The sequence below is a fragment of the Euleptes europaea genome, chromosome 11 (genome assembly GCF_029931775.1).
Source record: "Euleptes europaea isolate rEulEur1 chromosome 11, rEulEur1.hap1, whole genome shotgun sequence".
Lineage (NCBI taxonomy): Eukaryota > Metazoa > Chordata > Lepidosauria > Squamata > Sphaerodactylidae > Euleptes > Euleptes europaea.
Genome location: NC_079322.1, coordinates 62,075,432 through 62,099,979, shown reverse-complemented (window position 1 = coordinate 62,099,979; position 24,548 = coordinate 62,075,432). Strand labels below are relative to the sequence as shown.

At 42.5% G+C, this 24,548-nt stretch overlaps 1 protein-coding gene across 1 annotated transcript in view; it reads left to right on the top strand.

Annotated features, from left to right (window-relative positions):
* The first annotated feature begins 5,301 nt into the window (after positions 1 to 5,301).
* The window catches only part of KIF5B (kinesin family member 5B), a 37,785-nt gene continuing 18,538 nt past the window's right edge, over positions 5,302 to 24,548 (top strand). Inside the window, exons 1-7 of the mRNA XM_056857973.1 lie at positions 5,302 to 5,442; positions 16,940 to 17,027; positions 19,106 to 19,179; positions 20,109 to 20,213; positions 22,287 to 22,335; positions 23,300 to 23,355; positions 23,437 to 23,524. Of these exons, the coding sequence (XP_056713951.1) occupies positions 5,317 to 5,442; positions 16,940 to 17,027; positions 19,106 to 19,179; positions 20,109 to 20,213; positions 22,287 to 22,335; positions 23,300 to 23,355; positions 23,437 to 23,524 (586 nt within the window). The 5' untranslated portion in view covers positions 5,302 to 5,316. The remainder of the gene's footprint in view (positions 5,443 to 16,939; positions 17,028 to 19,105; positions 19,180 to 20,108; positions 20,214 to 22,286; positions 22,336 to 23,299; positions 23,356 to 23,436; positions 23,525 to 24,548) is intronic.

The window sequence follows — 24,548 nt, the reverse complement described above, 5'->3', positions numbered from 1 at the left end:
CCAGTTAAAAGGACCAGATAGGTGATGAGAAAGACACCTGAGAATGTGGAGAGCCACTGTCAGTCTGAGTAGACAATGCTAACTTTGATGGACCAATGGTCTGATTCATAGGGTTGCCAGGTCCCCCTTTGCCAATGGTGGGAGGTTTTTGGGGCAGAGCCTGAGGAGAGCAGGGTTTGGGGAGGGGAGGGACTTCAATGCCATAGACTCCAATTACCAAAGTGGCCATTTTCTCTAGGTGAACTGATCTCTATTAGCTGGAGATCAGTTGTAATAGCAGGAGAACTCCAGTTAGTACCTGAAGGTTGGCAACCCTACTGATTCAGTATAAGGTAGCTTCATGCATGTTCTGAGGGAGCAACCCTAAGCAGATCTACTCAGAATATTACTCAGGTCTATTTAGTAGGGCTTACTCCCAGGAAAGCATTCTTAGGATGATACTGCAAGTCACCAAAGTGCTCATGAACGCAATCCTAACCAGACTCTTTCTCAAATAACACTGATAAATAATGCAGCTGTTTTTAGGAAATGTCTCGGCTGTTCTGAGTCAATCAAAGCTCCTCTGTTTTGGCAAGAGACTCCCTTATACCTTAATGTCAAGCCCATTTTATGTTCCCAGTTGAGATTGGTGACTGCCATCTCTGAGTGGCCTTAAATGAACTAAGATGTAAATTTGCATCTAGCCCCTGGTTTGTATAGCAGAGTTCTCATTCAAACCTGAAGATGAAAATGATTGTCAATACTTTGCCAAATGATAATGCAGAGAGGCCTTCACTGGTTGTTTCCAAGCCTTATGAAGACAGTTCATAGTGCAGCATTCTTGCAAACTCTCCCTCATGCTAAAATTAGCATTGCTTTGGGCTGCCCTATATTGTCACTTCCCTCAGATCAGGAGAGCTGAGAATGAAGAGCAATGTTGTTTTGCTGAGGCATTTGATTGAAAATGCACTCCATCACATCTGTTCCTGCTTTGATAAGACAAACTGAAACCAGACCAAGGAATTCAAGGGTTGGTTATATGCACATCACGTGACTTGATGCTTGAATGCATTGGGGTGTGGTAGAAATAAGGTCTCTTTAAGCTAGGGTTGCAAGGTCCCTCTTCGCCACCAGCAGGAGGTTTTTTGGGCGGAGCCTGAGGAGGGTGGGGTTTGGGGAGGGGCTTCAATGCCATAGAGTCCAATTGCCAAAGCGTCCATTTTCTCCAGGTGAACTGATCTCTATCGACAGGAGATCGGTTGTAATAGCAGATCTTCAGCTACCACCTAGAAGTTGGCAACCCTACTTAAAGCACAGAAAATGGTGAATCAAAATGACACAAATCTGACATGCTCCCTTGATTAGGAGTCATGGGAGGGAGGAGACAAGAATGCCTTGCTCATAAGGAGCCACTTCAAGCAAGGTCCATTTTGTCTTTCCTGTGGTGTGGAGGAAGCCTTGGGAACAGGGACAGGAAGTGAAGTTGGGAGTCTTGTTTATGACCCAAACGTCTGTATGGTAGCGTTGGTTTTGATGCTGCCAGATTTGAAGCCAGAAGAGGCCTGAGGAGCAGGTGTGGGGTGGGGTGTGGCAGAAATCTATTTCAATAAGGAATGGAAGTAGGGGAGCCCCCCCCCCACCATTTTGAGCCACTGTATTTATTTGCCACCTTTCCACAGATTCACTTGACGTGGCTCACAAAGTAAAAATAATACAATAAATTAATTAAAACAGCAACATAAAATTTATCAGTATGAAAACAGCATAAAAAATGATTCCACAGCCATGAAACAGACCATAAAAACAGTTAAACAAAGCTGGAACACCTCAGTTAAAAGTCTGGATAAAAAGAAATGTTTTGGCCTGGTGCCTAAAGGGCAGCAACGTAAGTGGAAGGTGTGTTTCAAGGTGGAAGAGCATCCCAAAGGCAAAGTAAAAAGGTAAAGGTCCCCTGTGCAAGCACCGGGTCATTCCTGACCCATGGGGTGACATCACATCCCGACGTTTCCAAGGCAGACTTTGTTTGCGGGGTGGTTTGCCAGTGCCTTCCCCAGTCATCTTCCCTTTACCCCCAGCAAGCTGGGTACTCATTTCACCGACCTCGGAAGGATGGAAGGCTGAGTCAACCTTGAGCCTGCTACCTGAAACCGACTTCCATCGGGAGTTTCCATCTGAAACCAACTTCCGTCGAACTCAGGTCGTGAACAGAGCTTTTGACTGCAGTACTGTAGCTTAACACTCTGCGCCACGGGGCTCCTAAAGGCAAGGTACCACCAGTAAAAAAAGTCACATCTCTGGTTACCACCTTTGCAGACAGTGATATGGGAGGTCCCTAGATCAACTCTTATCTCAGCCATGAACTCACCCTTAGGCATATGCCAGTTTTCTTTCAGGATCTTCTCCTCCACTGTCTATAACATGTATTATATTAGCCTAATTTATATGACTACTGTAAGGTATACATCAAGATAATGTATGAAGCACTTTGAACAGTGAATATGATATATATTATATATAACTTTAGTGTTCAATGCTATTGTACACTTGTGTGTGTGTAAAGTGCCGTCAAGTCGCAGCCGACTTATGGCAACCCCTTTTGGGGTTTTCATGGCAAGAGACTAACAGAGGTGGTTTGCCAGTGCCTTCCTCTGCACGGCAACCCTGGTATTCCTTGGTGGTCTCCCATCCAAATACTAACCAGGGCTGACCCTTCGTAGCTTCTGAGATCTGATGAGATCGGGCTAGCCTGGGCCATCCAGGTCAGGGCATCCTACGCTTACTATTGTAATATTTATTTATTTCATTTATAGTTCACCTTTCTCACTGAGATTCAAAGCAGATTGCAGAAACAATGCGATCAGTCCAATAAACAAAGCACCAGATCTAGGATTACAGAATTAGAACACAATGTATATAATGTTACAGTACATTTAATAGTATACATAATACAGTATATATAACAGTTCATCGACTGCTTGTTATTATATTGACGTATAACAGCTGTATTATCATCTTTATAACGGTTATAATCTGCTGAAGCTGGAAGGTGATTCAAAACAGATGAAAGGAAGTATTTCTCCACACAATGCATAGTTAAATTGTGGCACTCCCTGCCCCAGGATGTGGTGATGGCTGCCAACTTGGAAGGCTTTAAGAGGGGAGTGGACATTATATACATTTAATAATATAAACAATTCCCTTAGAATCAGTTAGTAAATGATTTAAGTATGAAACGAAAACCTGTTTTCTGGCATATGAATTCTTTCACTGGTAAGGACAAATTACATTGGACATATCTCCCACAGGCATAGTGTCCTTTGACTATGGGTTGTGGAAATCTCTTTGGAATAATATCTGATCTTATGAGATGGTCTCTGATAGCCATAGTCTTTTTCAAGCCTATTTTTGGTAATGAATCACATCCTGGTACGTGGCTTACTAGATGCCAATTATTATATATTATGCCTTTAAAATCAGGTGCTAAATGTGTGAATGTTAGGGAAAAGGTTAATGATTTATTGCTGGTGGAAATTCTCTCCAGGTTCAGGGGAGCATGCCTAGTATATTTGATGCTTTGGGACACAGACAGGATAATACTGCTGCAGTCGTCTTGTTTGTGGGTTTTCTAAAGGCACCTGGTTGGCCTCTGTGTGAACAGACTGCTGGACTTGATGGGCCTTGGTCTGACCCAGGGTGGCCTTTCTTATGTTCTTACGTTTCTAGTTTCTCGCCCTACACCTGCAGCGCCTTCCCTCCCCACGCCCTCCTCCAGCGTTTCACTACGCCTGCGCGGAACAACGCGCGGTCTCCCGCTCTCCCTCCCTTCACCCCAATCATTGTGCGCCTGCGCGTTACAATCTCCTGCTTCCGAACGGGAGCGGTCTGGGCGTTGCGCGGGGGGGGGGGGCATGAGGGAGAGAAGAATGACATCAAGAAGGGACGCTGGTTCCTATTTGTTTTTATTGACTACTTTAACTGTTAAACTGTGTGTTTACTTTTGGGAAAAATTAATTTTTAATGGGACCATGTTTAGAATATTTGTTGATCTAATCCCGTATTTACACCTTCATTAATTTTATATTAATTATTGATTTAAGGATGTTAGATAGAAGTATGTTAATTAAAATAGTAAAGGGATTAGTTCCGTTAGCAAAAGTTTATACAATTTATTTTTAGACGGAAGAGGGAGAGGGGGAAGTCAATTTATTGTTAGTTTAGGAACTTTAATTGTGTGTTTTTTTTAGTATTATTATTTTAAATATTGGATACTGTTGTATATGTCAATATGTCAAATAAAGAAAATAAAAAAATATTTTTTTTAAATTTTTTTAAATTTATACAATTTATTTTTAGACGGGAGAGGGAGAGGGGGAAGTCAATGTATTGTTAATTTAGGAACTTTGTGGGGTTTTTTTTAGTATTATTATTATTATTTTAAATATTGGATACTGTTGTATATGTCCATATGTCAAATTAAGAAAATAAAAAAATATTTTTTTTAAAAAAATTTAAATTTATACAATTTATTTTTAGACGGAAGAGGGAGAGGGGGAAGTCAATGCATTGTTAATTTAGGAACTTTGTGGGTTTTTTTTAGTATTATTATTATTATTTTAAATATTGGATACTGTTTGATATGTCCATATGTCAAATTAAATAAAATTATTATTTTAAATATTGGATACTGTTTGATATGTCCCTATGTCAAATTAAATAAAATTATTATTTTAAATATTGGATACTGTTTGATATGTCCCTATGTCAAATTAAATAAAATTATTATTTTAAATATTGGATACTGCTTGATATGTCCCTATGTCAAATTAAATAAAATTATTATTTTAAATATTGGATACTGTTTGATATGTCCCTATGTCAAATTAAATAAAATTATTATTTTAAATATTGGATACTGTTTGATATGTCCCTATGTCAAATTAAGAAAATAAAAAAAATATTATTAAAAAAAATAAAAAGAAGGGACGCGGGGCCCGTCTCTGCGCCTGCGCAGTAAAAAAACCCAAACCACAGCCCCGGCGCGCCGGCGGCCTTCTCTGCAGAGGGTGACGTCATCCCCTCCCTGCCTCGCCGTGCGGGGGAAAGGGGCGGGGCCGCGCTCGCCGGCTGCAGGCGCCGCCATGGCTGCCATATTGGGGAGGAAGTGAGTGCGGGAGGCGGCGGCGGCGGCCTAGCACCGGTCCCTCTCCCCGGGCCTCCTCACTCAGAGCGGCGCGCCTCTCGACGGCGGCGCCCGGCCGGTCCCTAGAGCCGGGGCGAAAGGAGGGGACCCCGCGGCCGCCCTGAGGGCCGGGCAGGCGGGGTGGGCCTCGGCCTAAAATGGCGGACCCGGCAGAGTGCAACATCAAAGTGATGTGTCGCTTCAGGCCCCTCAACGACTCCGAGGTGACGAGGGGCGACAAGTACATCGCCAAGTTCCAGGGCGAGGACACCGTCGTCATCGCGGTGAGTGGGGGGGGGAGCGGGGGAGGGAGACCCCCCCCACACACACCCCTCCCTATTGTGGGGGGGGAAATAGAGGTCGGAGGGGCTGGGTGGCGACGGGTAGCGGGTGGGAGAAGGGGGCGGCGGCGCGGGAGGGCTGTGGCTTTGGGTGCTCCGAGGTGTGGACGTGTTGGGGGGGGGCGTGTGTGAGCGGCCATGGGGGTTGGCGACGGGGAGAGCCGAGGTGGGGTCGAGGGCGCAGAGCAGGGAGGGGGGAAATCAATGAATGGCAAGGGAGAGCTTAAGGCAGGGGCTCTCAGCAAGGGGGGGGGTGCACCACTGTTCAGCAAAGTGTGATGTCCTGCAGATTATGTACAATCTGTAAAATTGTAGGGTTTTTTTTATTTTTTTAGTTAGACTATCTTGGGAAGGTAGTAGAAAAGGGCAAGAGTCCAGGAGCACCTTAAAGACTAACAAGAATCTTTTCTGGCAGGGTGTGAGCTTTCGTGAGCCACAGCTCACTTCTTCAGATAGTAGAAAAGGGCAAGAGTCCAGGAGCACCTTAAAGACTAACAACAATATTTTCTGGTAGGGTATGAGCTTTCGTGAGCCGCAGCTCACTTCTTCAGATACAGCTAGAATGTGAATCCATCTGTCTTTAAGCAGAGGAGAGTGAATTCAGACAAGCATTAGTATGTAAATGTTAACAGTATGTCAATGTGAATCGCAGGCGTGATGGGATTAGGCGTGGTGTGCAGAAGAGTCTGTGATGTCCAGGGGAGAGATGGGTGTGGAGAAGTCTTGGGAAGGGGGGGAATTATATTCTGAACAATGGTGAAAGGGGGGGAATGGAGCAAAAAAGGTTGAGAACCACTGGTTTAAGGGGTTGGGCGCTGGCCTCGGTGGTAGCAGAAGCAGCTGGGGAGACCTTCGGCTCTGATCTCCCTGTCTGCCTCCCTCCCTCCCTCTTTTGTATGGACTAGAATCTACAGATCGGATCTTATTTGGGGGAGGGGATTAGTCTCCTCGGGTGTTATAACCTCAGCAGGGATGTTTTGGAGGATTCATAGCTTACTGTTCAGCCTGTCATCTAAATTGCTGGCTTTGTCGTTTATGTGAAGCGGGGGAGAGGGGGGGTAATAGAACTGCTATATTGTAAATGCATTTTCATAGCTGGCAATTCACGTCACAGTTTTTTGCTCCACCCTTCATCATTTATGGTGGCTTATACCTCTTCAGTTTGCTAATTGTAAAGTGTCGACTCAGAGGAAGCTTGCAAACATGGGAGTAACGAATATAAAAGAGTATCCAAAAAAAAAAAAGATGGACTTGGAAATACATTAGTAGACCTCAAGCTTATGTTTTCAGCTATTTGAACTGCGCTGGCTGCTGGTGGTGTAGTTACAGCTTATAAAATAAAGCCCTTATAAAGCCACTGTGATTGAAAATAAGGATGGGTGTGGGAGGGGATGGTCAAAAGCCAAGTCACTTAAAGCTTGCATGTTCGGACTCCAAATGCTAATGGAATCTACCGTATTTTCCGGCGTACAAGACGACTGGGCGTATAAGACGACCACCCATTTTTACAGTTAAAATATAGAGTTTGGGATTGTCCCGAGTCCGCGGCCTGGGGCCAGCCCTCGAGACTGCGCCCCAATCCCGCGGCCACCCCCGGTCCTCCTGGGGCGGGGAAGAAGAGGGGGACGGGGGTGAGAGTAAGGGCCCTCGAGAAGGGTGAGGCTAAAGGCAAGGGGAGGACTGAGCCGACGGCCCGTGGAGGGCGGGGCTAAAGGAGGGTTTGGAGGGGAGGGAAGCCCATAAAGACAGAAGCTGAAGCGGAGGCTGGGGAGGAAAGGGGGCATGTTGGGTGTGCTAGGCGGCAGCCAAAACACCCTGTGCCGGGAGAAGAGAGTGGCCACCCCAGCCCCGGCCAGCCAGCCGCATGCCTGCCTTGCGCTGCCGCTGGAGCACAGCCGAGCACTTCCCTCCGTGCACCCCGGCGCACCTGGCTCCGACTCCGAGCTGGGCAGTGAGTGCCCTCGCCGGGCTCGCCTCCCCTCCCTCCTCTGCCGGACATGGACAGAGCGGAGGCGGCTCCCCAGGCAGATTCTCCAGTCCGGCTCGGAATTCAGCATCCGGCGTATAAGACGACACCCGGCGTATAAGACGACCCCCGACTTTTGAGATTTTCCTGGGTTAAAAAGTAGTCTTATACGCCAGAAAATACAGTATATATTGGAGTCTGTCAATAATCGTTGGGTTGTATCCTGCCAGCTTTTCTGCTTGTCCTTGCCTGATGCTGCTTAAGTAAGTTTGTAGTGCTTATATAGAAGACAAGTTTTTATAGTACCTGAAGCAATGCTTGGCATTTAAATACTTCAGGTACAGTATCACTTCTGCAGGAAGTCTGTTCCGCGTAGAGATTTCGTGGGAGAAGGGACATAGGTAAATAGCTCTAATAATAGTTTGCTTACGACAAAAACAAATATCAGTGTACACAGGCTGCAATTCCTGACAGTAAGTCCCAATGAATAAAATAAGATTGACTTCTACTATAGCTGTTCCCATGATGTGCATCGGTTGGTTCTACAAGACTACATTTCCTTCTTTTCTTAGGTCTGAAATGCTTTGTGCTAATTTCAGTGTCGTGTCTCATTACGTCTATAGATTTTTATTTTAAAACTGGCTTTGGTTAAAAACAGTTGTGACTCCGCAGGCTGCTTTTGAACACATGAAGCTGCCTTAGACTGAATCAGACCCTTGGACCATCAAAGTCAGTATTGTCTACTCAGACTGGCAGCGGCTCTTTAAAGTCTTTCACATCACCTACTTGCATAGTCCCTTTAACTGGAGATGCCGGGGATTGAACCTGGGACCTTCTGCATTCCAAGCAGATGTTCTACCACTGAGCCACAGCCCCTCCCCTAAAAGCAGTTTGCCATTGCCTTCCTCTGCAGAGTCTTCTTTAGTGGTATACCTTCCAAATACCGACCCTGCTTAGCTTACGAGGTCGGGCTATACCTTGCTGCCTTCCCTCCCACGTCATCTACTACCTGATCATTTTAACTGGAGATGTCAGGGATTGAACCTGGGACCTTTCTGCATACAAGTCAGATGCTCTACCACTGAGCCACCCCAAATCAAATTTTGGAGAAAAACAATTCTTGACTGGCACCTTGATAAAATTAGCTCTTTGCGTTACATTTACAATTTAAAGCTTATTCAGGCTGTTGGATATTTGGCTTATTTTAACATTTGCTGAGAACAGGTTCACTTTTTATAACCTTCATATAAATGCAGGTCAGGATGTTAGTAATAGGGTCAGTAGTTTATTCACTTTATACCAATCACTGTTGGCCTATTTTGTATCTCCCTTTGCACTCATATGTATCTGTTCAGTTGTCTGGAGGCCTGGTCTCTGTACTTAATTCCTTTTCTAATAGGTTCCTCTTGTAAAAAGATCAGACACATGGTGGTTTATTTAAATCCATCCTGGTGATCTCAGTGAAAGAAGATGGGAAAAACCACTTGCCAGTTTAATAAAATACCTAGTTAAATATCGTGTATATATGGGTGGAAGGGACTTCACAGTGGTGGGCTTGAGTCAAATCCCAGTTTAAGCTCTGGGCTCAGTCTGATGCGATCTGAAAAATATGAATCACACTAACCTTTGCTGCAGTAGTTGTGAAGATGGAACAGTAGACAATTATAAACTATAGGAAGGTTTTTAAAGGTGAGCAATACGTTGTGCCCTCATGCTGTGGACAAGGAAGAGTAATTCCATCTGGGCCACACTTTGGGATGGGATCCATGACACAGATTAAGATGATAAGTGAGAAGTGGGCAGGAGTTGAAAAAGGTCCTAGGCATTGGTGAGTGATAGAGAATTCTTTAACCCCTAGATGTAAGGGATGGGGTGGTAAGCCTTTAGGCTAATGAGTCAGTAAGATATTGCTAGATTTGAAAATAAAAATTTAGTCTTAGCTGTCTTCTGTCCTTTGTTTTGCCACCTTGAGTACTCTGCTGCCAGACTTTTAAAGCTTTAAATGGCTTTGGTCCTCCTTCCTTCAGTTTTCTGACACCGTGCTTCTTCGTTAGTAATGTTTTTTTCCTTCCCTGGGTCACTTCAGGTATCAGAGCTAGGTTGGTAGAAAAATACTAAAAAGAAAGAGAAGAATGCAGCAAGAGAGGGGTTAGGGCATAGCTCCCCTTACCCTTTTGTCCCCCACCTATTGCTTCTTCTGTATGTGCCTTTCTTGGTAAAGGGGCCATAGCGCTTGCATGACTTTCCCTTTTGCTACTCTGTAAAGGGCCTATGTATTTTTATTTAATTAAATAAGTCTAATGGTCAAATAACCCCCTCCCCCAAAACAATCAGTGACCCTCTATCAGCTACACTAGAGACTCAAATTGCCACTTGTATGATAGCATTCAGTGAGCAAAAGCCGCTTCTAGGCAAAATAGTACCTCTTTTGTATCCCTTATTCTCCTTCTCACTGAATACTTGAAGATCCACAGAAGGCATTTGGCTAGTCAAGTCCCTGTTTGCCTCTGTATCTTTTGGAGTTGAGCTTTGCTCCTTCCTGCTTCGCCTCTTTCCCACAACAGTCTGTAACAGCAGCCAAGTACTGCCTGATAGTCTGCTGGTTGAATTGGGAAAGAGGAGGGACAATGTGAACAAGCTCAGTGCTGGCTTTACCTTTTAAAAAATGGCAGGCAACTACCTTGGGCAGCACAGTTCAAGGGGTGCTAGAATTCTGGAAGCAGTTTGTGGGTCCTGGAAAGGAGTACGTGAGTCCCAGCACTCATACCAGTATTGCTATGAGTTGCTTCTCAGTTGTGTCCAAGCATACAGCAGATTCCTATGCCTAAAACTGCATGAGGTCTTGGGTTGTGCTCTTCGGCGGTTTACATAAGAACATAAGAAAAGCCCTGCTGGATCAGACCAAGGCCCATCAAGTCCAGCAATCTGCTCACACAGTGGCCAACCAGGTGCCTCTAGGAAGCCCCCAAACAAGATGACTGCAGCCGCACCATCCCGCCTGTGTTCACAGCGCCCAAGATAATAGGCATGCTCCTCTGATCCTGGAGAGAATAGGTATTCATCATGACCAGTATTCATTTTAACTAGTAGCCATGAATACCCCTATCCTCCATGAACATGTCCACTCCCCTCTTAAAGCCTTCCAAGTTGGCAGCCATCACCACATTTTGGGGCAGGGTTTGGAGAATGCTTGCCCTCCCCGCCTCCATCAGTGGTAGACTAGCACACTTTTGTGAGCTAGAAGGTGTTTGTAGTTACCTACAATGACCTTTTCACGTTTGCCATTTACCCATCCTTTGCAGAACCCTGCTGTTTTAAGGCACAGTGCCTGCCTCTTTCTTGAAGTAGTTTTCATCCAGTAGGGAGAAAATGAATACTGCTCAAGGAAAAAACATACCTTGTACCCTTTCACCAACACAACACCAAGATTTTCCAGGAAGATTTAAATGAGAATTTTTTCAGATTTGAATTTAAATAAATATCTTACTGTTAGCAAAAGAACCATATGCAAGCCTGGACCATGTACAAGCATCGCGGTTTGTCCATGCTTCATACCCCACATTAACCCATCTAACAGGATTGCTTTGCAGCAGAACAACCGTGCCAACCATAAACAGGCTATATTTACATATGTGGAATGGAACGTTTTCCACAGAGAAAAAATGCATTGGAAAATTTTCCATTTTGGAAAAATTTTCCATTTTGGAAAAATTTCTGCCTCACATCACTGAACTTCACCATTTTCTCCTAGCATTTAGATTCACTATAACATTAATTGTTGATTCTTCTTTTTGGACTAACTTTAAAATCAAATGTTACAGTATAAATCAGGGGCGCCTGTGGATGCCGTAGCACCCGCCTACATCTTTTCTGGCACCCACCAAGTGTTTTTAGGAAGTGGAGGGGTCATGTAGGGCTTTTGCCCAACAAGACTTCTGATTGACTATTGGAGATTTGATTGTCAGTGCAGATTTTTTTTAATGTTGCTTTGGCAGCAGCTGCCACCATAGCACAAAGATCTATACCGTGTTACTGAAGTTAAGCTGTGGCAATTGTTTTGTGGCTGACTCCGCCTTCTACAGCAGCCATTTTGAGGCAGCCATTTTGTTGCTGCACCCACCATGCCGTGACAGAATTCCAAATGTGCCCACAGGCTTAAAAAGGTTGGGGACTCCTGGTATAAATCAATAGAGGACTATCTGCCTTTTAAAAATCTTTTACTTTGCTGTGTGTTCAGTATCGCAAAGCAAGTGAAAGGTTTCTTTAGAAGCTGCAGAGGCAATTGAAACTTCTTTCTTAAATATTAAAGTTCTAGTCAGAATGCTATATTTGCCGATTGCTTTGAGACATTTACACTCAAACTAAATATTTATGTGGAGGTTATTTGGGAAGACTAAATAAATAATAAATTTTATTTGCGGCTAGTATGCCAGGTAAAACAAACTGACAGTACAGAGTAGATGTTTACAACCAAAGCCAACAAAATTTAGGAATCACCCAATTTTACATTTCCACAGATTGAGGAAGTACATCAAGGCAACGTAGCTTCATTGGTACTGCACAGTATTTGGGAAGACTACGGGGGTTACCGCATTATGTATTCCCAGTGATGTATTAAGAGTTTGAAAATGTTATAAAAAACATCGCTTTAAAAGGGTTTTTGGATACCACAGCTAAAAAATGGTTGGAAGACATCTTCACAGCTAAAGGGGCCAAACAAAGTGCGAACAGTATTTTTTATAACGTTTTCAAACTCTTAATACATCGCTGGGAATACAAGTGCGGTAACCCCCTACCTATGTATGTAAACTTGAAAAAGACATGCTTGGCAGTCAGCTTAGCCACCCCATGCAGTAGCTTTTAGGATGAATTAGGAACACTATATAATGGCGTATGAAACATGTTTCCCGCAAAATATGGAATATGAAACATCTTTTGCCACCTCTCAATACCACTTTCAAGATTTTCTGATGGTATTCTTTGGCCACAATGCCCTGTTTTATTTTTTATTTAAATGGTGTGTCGACGTTAATTTCTGTATTTGTAGAAGATTGCATAGAGTTGAGTAATTGTAACAGACGAACAGACTTCATAGTTCAGTCCACCACTGAGACAGGCCCATTCATCCATTAGCTGCCCAGACACTCATTCGGTTTAAGTCACATTTTGACACAAACAGTGAACATCTCAGACAGGGATACCAAATCACTTGAAACATATGTTGCCTGCCACTGGTAAGCTACCTAGTAGCTATTTGCATGTCTGTGTTTGTTTAGTGCTGTATACTTTTGCATGTCTAACAGGGAACTTTGTGAGACATTTCAGTCTTGCACCTTGGTTTTACCATACTCTTTACATGCCAGGGCTTGGGAATCTGTTGATACACTTCTCTAATGGTGTTTACATGTGTCTTTAGGAAACTTCAAGACACATGTCTCCCCCTCTGTCAGAACCGATCACCTCACAATGGACAAGGATATTCACTGACGAAACAGCACTAGAGTAGGGGTTCATTCCAGCTACGTAGTATTTATTACAAAAATCAAAATTGAATGAAATGTAGATAAATTCATAGGGGACTTTGTATGAAGACTTATTTACTTCATGTATATTTCCCCTTTCTTCCAGTGAGAGGTAGAGAGGCTTACACTGTTTTCCTTGCTTCAATTTTATCTTCCTATAATAACCTTGTGCTGTAGGTTAGATGGCCATCTGTCAGCAATGCTGATTCTGTGACCTTAAGCAGATGATGAGAGGGAGGGCATCTTGGCCATCTTGTGGGCATGGAGTAGGGGTCACTGGGTGTGTGGAGGGGAGGTAGTTGTAAATTTTTTGCATTGTGCAGGGGGTTGGACTAGATGACCCTTGTGGTCCCTTCCAACTCTATGATTCTGTGAATGTGCGTGCTGGCCCATGGTGACACAGATATTATCCTTGGCAGAGGGCTGGCAAGGCATAGTGGTTAAAGTATCAGATTAGAATCTGGGACGACCAAGTTTGAATCCCTTGGTCTGCTATGGAAATCCACTAGCTGACCTTGGGCCTGTCACAATTTCTCAGCCTAACCTACCCTCACAAGATGGTGTTTATGAGAACTGTGGAAGAAGAAGAGTTGGTTTTTATATGCTGATTTTCTCTACCACTTAAGGAAGAATCAAACCGCCTTACAATCACCTTCCCTTCCCCGCAACAGACACCCTGTGAGGTAGGTAGGGCTGGGAGAGCTGTGGCTAGCCCAAGGTCACCCAGCTGGCTTAGTGTGGAAGAGTGGGGAAACCAACCCAGTTCACCAGATTAGCGTCCGCTGCTCATGTGGAGGAGTGGGGAATCAAACCCGGTTCTCCAGATCAGAGTCCACCGCTCCAAACCACCACTCTGAACCACTACACCACGCTGGCTGAGGAGGGGGGAAACCATGTGAAAAGTTGCTCTAGGTCTCCAATCGGGGGAAAGCAGGATATAAATAAAAAATAAGCACAGTGGGGATTTGAGCCTTGGTCTCCCAGATCCTAGTCCGACATTCTAATCTTTACACCATACTCGCTCTCAAGATGCCCTTAGGTGAATTTGGGCGCAGGGTTATGTGCCATAGCTGCCAGAGGCTCATAAACTGCAACCAGCCATCATTTATCATTGTCACTGACTCAGTTTTTGAGGAGTAGGCTGGATCAGTCCTTGCTACGGTTTACAGAAGTTTGGAAGCTGTCAAGACACCCTCCCATAAGTTCTCTGCAAAGTTTGAGGAACTGCAAAGGAAAAGAATTTTTCACTTTATGCTGGCTGGCTGTCAGTGGGCAAAGTCTTTCAGTGGCCTGAAAGAAGTCTTGCTGTTGATTGTCTGGTGCGTAGTGTCGGAGGTCTGAAAGCCACACTTGCTATGTAATTTTTTGTAGAAATTGCTGGGCTTGTCATGTTTCAAACCTTACTGTATACATGTTTCAAACCATGTTTCAAACCTTGTTTCAAACCTTACTGTATACATGGTGCAGGTGAGTGGTAAAGTGTGGCTGCAGTGCTTCCTGCTGAAGTTTTGAATCCATGTGCTTCCAGATGTTGTCTTTCTCCGGCAACTGTACAACATTTGCCATCATAGTGACATAGCTGGTTTGCAGGTTTCTGGTATCAGCTGTGTCAATCCCAATGTTTATTACTGTTAATCCAAGCATGCTAGCAGGATCAGTAGATTGGAAGGGGAGGGGGTAAGACAGCAAGTATTGTGGAAAACCAGCATTGTTCCTTCCTCTGTGTTATTCACCATGTCCCATTCTCTAGAGTGTGTTTGTGTATGCTTATGTGTGTGCGTGTACAAGCTTATGTTTTTGGCTTTGCCTCTTGCAACAGCCATTTTCTGGTGGTACCCACAACTCTTCCAAAATACCAAAGATGCCTGCAAAATAAAAAAAAGCTGAGAATCCCTGCTTTATACCAAAACCAATAACAAAAAGTAGATATCTGAAAGCATTAGGAAAAATACATATAAACAAAATGGGGAGCACTCACTCATTTCTGCCTTTATTGAACTTGCCAGTAGACTTGGTGTATGTGATAGTAATGCTATGAAAGTTGTATTATCAAAAGATACTGGGGAGTCGAGCTTTGTTTTTATAATACAACTTGAATTCTGAGAGTTCAAGGTATACTAAAGGCTGGAAGGAATTTCTTCCTGTGCTTTTGTTCTTTTCTTTCTTCACATGGAACTGTTAATCAAGAAATATTCCTCTCCTGGCAGTTTGAAAAATGCAGGATACATTTCCATTTTTAACTTGTCTTGGCAAAACCTTTTTGTTTCAAAAGAAGCTGTGCTTTGCAGTATTATCACTTCATCTTTATTTATTTTTGGCTTATGTTAATCTGTCAGATGTAAGGTTCACTGATGGCTCTGAATCAACAATAAATATTTATAAAACACCGATATTATGCAAAGGTTATGATCTCAAGAGCATTTGAAGGATAAAGGTGTGTTAGAAGTTCCAGCTAGAATGATAAGGTTTTATTTCCAACAAATCTGACTGTTTGAAATGTGGCCTCTATATGCTTAGGGCACAATCAACTAGTATAGAGTTCTATTGATTGCAGTGGAGGTTTGCTCTATTCAATCAAACCTCAAGGTGCTCCATTTGGATCATAGTCTTAATGATTTGCTGTACCGATAAAGTTATATTGTAATCTTAAAAGGAGTCCCTGGGTCATCAGACCATCTGTCTTTCGTTTAATTTTCAGGTAGGGTTTGGACTTTACATACATCTATGGTGGAGTATTCTGGCTATTATAGTTGATTAGTATTTCTATTTAACAGAGCAAAGCACTGAGGGAGGGGCTTCCCAGAAGAACAAAATACATATCTGTCATGGAGTGTTTATGGGCTTGTTGGGTAGTTCCTACTACTTGGTTTGTATAAAGGCACTTGTCTACCTCAAGAAACTGTAACCTGAAAGTTACCGGTGGTTCTTGCCCTGACTGTGCTTTTTTTTAGTTCCTTGTGTGTGTGTGTGTGAGACAGAGAATGTATATATGTGTGTGTAGGGACAAACAAAAGCTCATATGTAAGATACAAGAAATAGCCTACGATGCCATTCTAAGAACAGTTACATCCTACTACATCCATGCAGATCAGTGGGCTTAAAAGGATGTAACTGCTTAGGATGGCACTGTTAGTTTCTGACATAGTAGATAAAATATAGGAAATACTGAAACTATTACTTTTAACCTATCAACTATCAGACTGAACTAATTCCCACAGTAAGACAGCTCTTCAGTCTTGCGCTTGAAATACTTGCTAGGGTGCCACAATAAGGAGCTGAATGGTAAAACTAGTGAAAGGACTAATTCTGATGTGGCTGCCTTCACACAAAACTAATAATGGTATAGTTTCAAAGTCTATGTAACACTTGGCTAATAAAACACTTCAGGGAGAAAAATCAGAGGAAATTCTGTTTTATCCCAATGAATTGTGTTTTGTGTGCTAGCACTTCTTTGTGTTTCAACTGTTTACTTATTGTATGTGTACTGCCTTCTAGAAGGCATGTAAGATGGTTTTATTCCAGAGGGCATTTGGTGGAGAGTAAACTGCTTTGGCAGATTTGGCTGTGTTTTTAATTGTGCATTTTAAAATGTTTTTGACTGATAGTTGATTTTTGTGTCCTGTCAGCTCTTGCTGCTTTGTTAACCACCTTGAGTTTGAACAGATAAGGTGGGTTATAAATATTTTAAGTAAACAAATTATTACTACATTTTAGCATTTTACATATCTTTACCAGTCATGCATTGAACTGAAGTTTATTACAACATAAGTTCTACAGATGGAAAGAATATAAATTAGCCTTTTTAGTGTTCACTGTAACTGTAGGTAAGAATATATCTTTAGATCGGCAGTTACACTCAAGCCAATAATAAAATAATTGGGATACTGTAAAGATTTGATTCAGCTGATATGATTTTTTGTCTATAGTTTGATATCTTTGTATGTCTTTTCAGTCCAAGCCCTATGTATTTGATCATGTATTCCAGTCTCACACGTCACAGGAGCAAGTATATAATGATTGTGCAAAAAAGATTGTCAAAGGTAAGAGGAGACTTTGTAATATGTAGTAATAAAAAGGCATGCGTCACGAATGAAGTTTTGTGGTATGGTACTATGTCTTTGTCTTCAACCTAATGCAGGGTACATAAAAATAAATGATTTTTTAAAAAAACATTAAAAATTCAGAATTATTTTATATAAACCAGATTTTTAAAATTTAAATTGGATTTTTTTAATTGGATTGGATGATAACAGAAGGATCAATGAATCCATCCATCGAAGCTTTAGGAGAATAAAATTGTCCTCCACAGTGTTGGTGTGGTAGGAATGTCTCTGGAGGAAGGTGTTCCATAAATAAGAGTACCATTTCAAAAGGATCTATCCCTGGTTGCCACTCACCCTCTTGAAGGGTTACCCAGCTGCTGTTTGAGAGACATCCTTATGGGTCTAGGTGGTTTGCTGCAAACAACCCATTGAAAAGTGACTTTAGTTTGAATATAGTAGTCAAGTGGCTGAGAGAGAACAAACTGAAGTTGAATCCAGGTAAGATGGAGGGGATGCTGGCTGGTAGGACCACTGTTTCAAATGCTTTTCCTTGTGTTGGCAGTATGCAGCTTTCCACTAAGGGCTTTGGAGTCCTGCTGCATCCTGGTCTCCTGTTGGAGAAATAGTTGTCCATGACAGTCAAAAATGCTTTTTCCACCTACAGTTGTTTTTGAAGCTGGCTCCCTATTTGTAGATGCTAGATCTGGTCATTCTTATGCATGCTTCAATATCCTTGAGCCCAGATTACAGTAACACGTATGTGGGGCAGTTGTTGAAGACGATCCTGAAATTGGGGCTGGTGCAAAATTCAGATGACTGTTTATTACAGGAGGCTAGCTAGTAGAACTGTGTTGCTTCTATTTTGCGGTCCCTTCACTGGCTGCTCATTACTTTCTGGGTCCAATTCAGTGGGTCAGTGCTCACCTTTAAAGCCCATCATGATTTGGGGTCCACATACTTGAAGGGTTGCCTGTTCCTGAATGTTCTCTTGCAGCAGTTTTCTGTCAAGGTCTATTGTCAGTATCCCATTTGCCTAAGGCATGTTCTTCAACATTCCAGCTTGGGCTTCTTAAGCAGCTGCCCTGTGCTTGTGGGGCAGCCTCCTCAAAGGGGTTAGGGGGATGCTTATTCTTAGAATCATAGAGTTGGAAGGGGCCATACAGGCCACCTAGTCCAACCCCCTGCTTAATGCAGGATCAGCCTAGAGCATCCCTGACAAGTGCTTGTCCGGCCTCTGCTTAAAGACTCCCCGGGGGGGGGGTCACCTCCTCCCTAGGTAGCTGGTTCCACTGTCGAACAACTCTTACTGTAAAACTTCTTTCCCTGATATCCAGCAGGTACCTTTCCACCCAAAATTTAAACCCATTATTGTGAGTCCTATCCTCTGCTGCCAACAGGAACAGCTCCCTACCCTCCTCTGACAGCCCTTCAAATAATTCAAGAGAGCAGTCATGTCCCCCTCAGTCTCCTCTTCTCCAGACTAAACATTCCCAACTCCCTCAGCCTTTCCTTGTAGGGCTTGGTCTCCAGCCCCCTGATCATCCTCGTCGCTCTCCTCTGTACCCATTCGATTCTGTCCACATCCCTTTTTTACTTTCTGGCGAGGCTGCAAAACAGAGTTACCCTGGAGAGCATTGGGAGCATCCTGAGCCTGGTCAAAGGGGGAACATCCTGGGGGATAAGGTGTTGTTAGAGTGATTTTGATGTATTTTATATCTGTTTTAGTGTTTTTATATTGTTTTCCACTTTTAAGTCCAGAAATGCTCAGGAGAGAGGTTGTTGCATAAATCTTTTAAATGACAAGTTAGATTCTACAGTTGCTAGGAATTGTCATGTGCAGTGCAAAAATAAGTTCTTTTGCTGTTACTGCTCTTGACTGAAGCTGATGCGGAGTAGCCCAAGACTACTTGTTCTGTTCTCCTCTGTGTACTAGATAAGACGTTCATTGCATGCCATATGCTAAGTTCTTAATATTTGTTGAAATCATTCTGAAAAACAGCCTTGCGTGAGACCCCCATCTTGAAATAGGTACTGTCACAGAGTATCTAACCAGTGTGTAAATTCTTTTATCCTAGATGTACTGGAGGGATATAATGGTACAATATTTGCTTATGGACAAACATCATCTGGGAAGACACATACTATGGAGGTAATGCACCTGGAATGAAACCTTAAATGAAAATCTTTGGTAGAGGCCGTAATTCAGTCTAACTCTTTCTTCTGTTGTAGCAGTGCAAGACAATTTATTAGATACTCTTCCACAGAGTAGTTAAATCACAAAGGATATAGTGACTGCAGACTTTTCTGTTCTTGAGAGGAGGGCTGGTATTTCTGTGTTTAAAATTTTTTTTTTATACTTCCAATGAAGATCTCCATTTTTGTTTAACCGCAGGAAAAAATCTAATGTGCTCGTTTAAAAGGTAAAGGTCCCCTGTGCAAGCACCGGGTCATTCCTGACCCATGGGTTGACGTCACATCCCGACGTTTCCTAGGCAGTCTTTGTTTACGGGGTGGTTTGCCAGTGCCTCCCCCAGTCATCTTCCCTTTACCCCCAGCAAGCTGGGTACTCATTTTACCAACCTCGGAAGGATGGAAGGCTGAGTCAACCTTGAGCCGGCTACCTGAAACCAACTTCTGTGTTCGTTTAGACATATTTTTTGTTGCGTTAAAAGTACTTGATTGATTGATGTAACCGTTGCACTGAATTTTCTTTGTTTTTACATGGGTAGATATCTTACCGTTTCAATCAAGTACACTTTTATTACAACATTTGAAGTTGCCCATGTAGTGTTGGTCCAAGGTGTGGACAGCACTGACATTGGTCCCTGTGCAGTGTTGCATAAGAGAGGTAGAAACCACTTCTACTCGCACTGGGGGATAGGGTGACTGCCAGTCTCTTTCGTTCTTGCTGCAGTGGTTTGCATCATACTTTATTTCAGAAGATACCCTAATCTTCAGGAGCTGCTATTGTGGGGGAGGGGGTGGGCATCACAGAAAAAGTACTCTGTGGTCATATTCGTGGAATTCTGTTAATAATACAGTGCACTTAAGTTTGTATTATTTCATTTTTATCTCAAGGGGAAACTACATGATCCAGATGGAATGGGGATAATTCCAAGGATAGTGCAAGATATATTTAATTATATTTATTCCATGGATGAAAATTTGGAATTTCACATTAAGGTAATCTTTGTTTTGTTTTAAATATAGTGGGTTAGAAGTGTCTCCAAACAAGCTCCTTAGGATGTCAGCAGATTTTTTTTTAGAGCAGAGTTTTAAAAACTTTTTAAAGGAAAAAATATATCTCCACCTTTCTTATATCAAATAGCTTAACACCAGAGTCTGCTTCTAATGCTGAAGTGCTGTTTATTTTCTCAGATCCTATCTTTGAAACAGAGCTGGCTAAATTTGAAAACTAACGTTGAAACAGAGCTAATAAAGTAAGAGTTTAAATTGAGAGTCCAATGTTTCTGTTCAGTATGACATTCCTGTAGTGATTAGCAATACAATCATGCATGAAAATGCTATGGAGGCAGGCAATGGGAAACCATCTCTAAATGTCTCTTGCCTTGCAAATCCTACAGGGTCGCCATTAGTCAGCTATGACTTGATGGTTAAAAGAAAAATACTAACATTGACTGGAAGGTTACCTTGTTCATCCCAGTTATGACTCTCTAAAAAGAGCCCTTTTCTCTGTTGAGTTTTAACTGGAGATCAAATGTTCTTTTATAGGCAGACTTACTAATACCCTTATTCTGTCCACTTTTGCCTTTGTGAGATTTCATTGATTACTCATTTAAATGACTGCTTCATATGTAAGCTGCAAACACATTCCCCCCCTCCAAATGTTATTGTGCAATGAAAACTGGTCTTTAAAATCTTAGCTCTTTATATATTAAGCTGCATTGGAATATAACAACTGAGCCAGCGGTTTATGCTTTGGTATTACCAAATTCCCATTCTGTTCTTGTCAAACCTAATCATTAATTGTTTTTATGATTTTGATGAAAGCTAGTCTGTTCTACTTCTGTCACTCTTATTTGTGTTTTTGTCCTTTTTTCTTGTTATGGGACATGCCTGATGGAAAAGAAGTTTATTTCTGTTTAATAACCTGTTCAAGAAATTAATGCTGGTGTTAAGCATAATGGAGAAACATAGTTTGATTTAAGAAGTCTCGTGACTTGACAGCATGGCTCTGCAAACTATTTGTTTAATCACTGCAAAAGGTCATCCTAACTTATTAGATCCTGCCTGATATGTCAGTGTCACTTGTATGTCCTACTAAGCTCTTTAAGAATGTATAACATAATATTTTTATATCCTATACAACATATAATGTGATTAATTGATAGGTGCTTCATGTATTTCATTTACCTAAAGTGTAGCTCTCAAAATGTTGCTGTTGTCTAAACAAGTGATTCCAAAGTTTGTAGCAGAAAACGTTGGGATTTGTGATCAGGTCCCTGGATGTGTATTCTAGGCTTGAAAAGCATCCAGAGAGGGGACGCTCTTCTACGCCGAGGCTAAAGGCAGTGTGAGGGTTTAGGAATAACACTTTTGGATCGGGGAAACTGCTCGTGGGGAGGAACTAAGCCCTCCAGTGCCATGACCCTGTTATGAGGGGATGCGCAAATACTTTAAGAAGAGGACTTGGTTTTTGTATTCCGACTTTCTCTACCACTTAAGGAAGAATCAAACCTGCTGAGAGAGTGTGACTAGCCCAAGGTCACCCAGCTGGCTTCATGTGTAGGAGAGGGGAAACAAATCCAGTTCACCAGATTAGCGCCCGCCACTCATGTGGAGGAGCCCTAAATCAAACCTGGTTCTCCAGATCAGAGTCCACCACTCCCAACCACCACTTTTAACCACCACACCACGCTGGCTAAGCTGCATCAGGGAGTTGATCATAGATAAAATTGGATCGTAATGTAGCTATATCCTAAGACGTGTACATTAATCTGCCAGATATGTGTGAATATTGCTGAGAAGAGTCATGTCTGTTTTACAGCAGACAACGTTTGAAATATTGTTGGCTTTTTAATGCACATATTTGGAGTAACATTAGCAATATGTGAATCTGTAAATTGACATCAGTATGATCTTAAAGTGAAGTTGCTGAAGTTCTTATTTTCTTAGAGCTTTGTCTGACTTGGATTACCTTTAACCTATTAGAACTGTATAGGTTTACAGGCTGCTTTGTATAGCTGGATTGGAAGTACAGGCTTCATTGTTTCCTAATGTGTCTTATTCTTTTAGGTGTCATATTTTGAAATTTACCTGGATAAAATAAGGGACCTTTTGGATGGTAAGTGCATGTTACAAATGGGGAATGATGGAGCTTGATCACCTTGTATTCTGTTTATCTGTCTCACTTGAAGTTGGAAGTTAGGCATGTGCTTGAAACAATACGTGGAAGCTTGTTGCTGATACAGTGGTTATTGAACAACTAGAGAGATAGTCAAGTTAAGATAGTGATCTAAGGCGAAATTAGTTAGGATAAGGTTAAATGTGCAAGACGTGTGACAAGGCTTATGGCAGAGTAGGGGATTACTTTTGGGGATGTTTTTGAGTAAAGGCGAAACATTGAATAGGAAAGCATGTGAAGTAAAGAAGAGGTACAGTGATGGCTGCAGGGTTAGTTGGATTTAAACCAGGATTGGCAAAATCCATATGATTTAGGTGTATCCACAGATTTAAGCAATGATAGTTAAATTAAACTTTAGGGGAAAGGTATCTTGAGAGAACTATCTGTTAAGAAACAAACATTACCTTCATGACTTCCTTGTAAGCTTTCCAGTGAGACATGGATTGCTGTTGTTAGAAACAGAAAGCTGGAGTAAGTGGTTCTGCTGGGCAAAGGTAATTTAAAAATTTGAAATATTTGTCGCCTTTTTGCTGCGTGATCTCCCAAGGTTTTAGACCCAGTAATAAAATTCCAGTAAGTCATTTAATACCATGATAAAAGCAAGAGCAACAGATCAGTCACCAAAGGCCCATGAGAGTGAAACTGTCTTCGACAGAGTTGGTGCAATAGGAGTGTGACTTGGGAGGGTATTCCATAAACAGGGCACCACCTGAAAAAAGGCTGTGTTTGTAGTTGCTTTCCACCCACTCTTTGAAGGCAGGGCACCTGGAACAGGGCCTTAAATCAAACCTTAAAGAACAGGCAGGTTCACATCGGAGGATAGTCCTTAAGACTATGTTCTCTTTAGCCAGATAATAGCTGTCCGGCAAAAGACAACTCTTAATTCCGACTTTTTCTCTTTCAGTCTCCAAGACCAATCTTTCTGTTCATGAGGACAAAAACAGGGTACCTTATGTGAAGGTAGGTATAGGAAGTGGAGCCAGGTGACTTGGTTCTCCTTGGAGCTCTTGAAAGTAACAGCTGTTACGTACTTTTCCGCAGGGCTGCACTGAACGTTTTGTGTGTAGTCCAGATGAAGTTATGGATACAATAGATGAAGGAAAATCTAACAGACATGTAGCAGTTACAAGTAAGTGGTTCATTTGGCAGTAAGGGCTAGTGTTCTGGACAAACAGCTGTCTAACATGGTGAGCACATACAAAGCATATTCAGTATAAATAAATTGCACTAGTTTTTCAATATTGTGCTTAAATGGTGCTTTCTTCCTCTTTAGGAAACTTGTCATCCAGTAATAGCCGAATTCTTCTGCCTGGTTGGGCTGGATTCTCTTCAGTCAAACCTCTTAAAGTGTTGGAGTCACTGGCCGTGACTTTTACACAACCCAGCTTTCACATCTTGGCTGGGAAGCAGGGAGTGCCTCCCCCTCCCAGGCTGAAGAACCTGGCAGGACCTTTTCCCTGGAAGTGAGTGCATCTTCCATCAGGAAATGCAATATCGCCCAAGAGACTTATTTTTCCGGTAGGCGGAGAACTTGCCCAACTGAGCCAGAAGCAGCCATCGGCTCCTTAGAGTTGAGCCAGCTAGTGCCCTTCCCCTGGACTTGGGGAACCAGCTGGCTTGTCCAAAAGAAGGGCACAAGGTTGGGGTGTATCTCTCTTCCACCAGGAAATTGAAAACTGCGGTCTCTCATCTCCTGTTGAGGGAGGTACCTGTTGGCGAGGAAAGAAGTGGGGTGTAACTCTTACACTCCTTTTGGCCTGTGGCCGTCTTCCCAACAGGCCGGCACTCTTTGAATGGGAAATGAGATGTTGCTTCTCATTTCCCATTTAGGAGAGTGCCTGCACCTTGCAATTCAAACGTTTCATGGGAAACAGAGTAGAAGAATGTAGGGAGAAAAGGAGGGCTCAGATGCTGGCAGCTAGTTACATTATGCAGTGTCAGTAGCTTTCTTGCTAGGAAGTTTCTTCTGCCTGCAATTATGTATTTTTATTACAGTATCTAGACAGATAAGTCATATGATTGATGATCCCTTAGAGAGAAGATTTGTATCGGTTTTGACTAACAACTTGGGGTAGTGTGTTTCCCTCTTTAAAAAAGTGCCCTCCTCTTTGCTGCTACAAAGAGTTTAATGTGGTTCTAAGGAAAACTACATC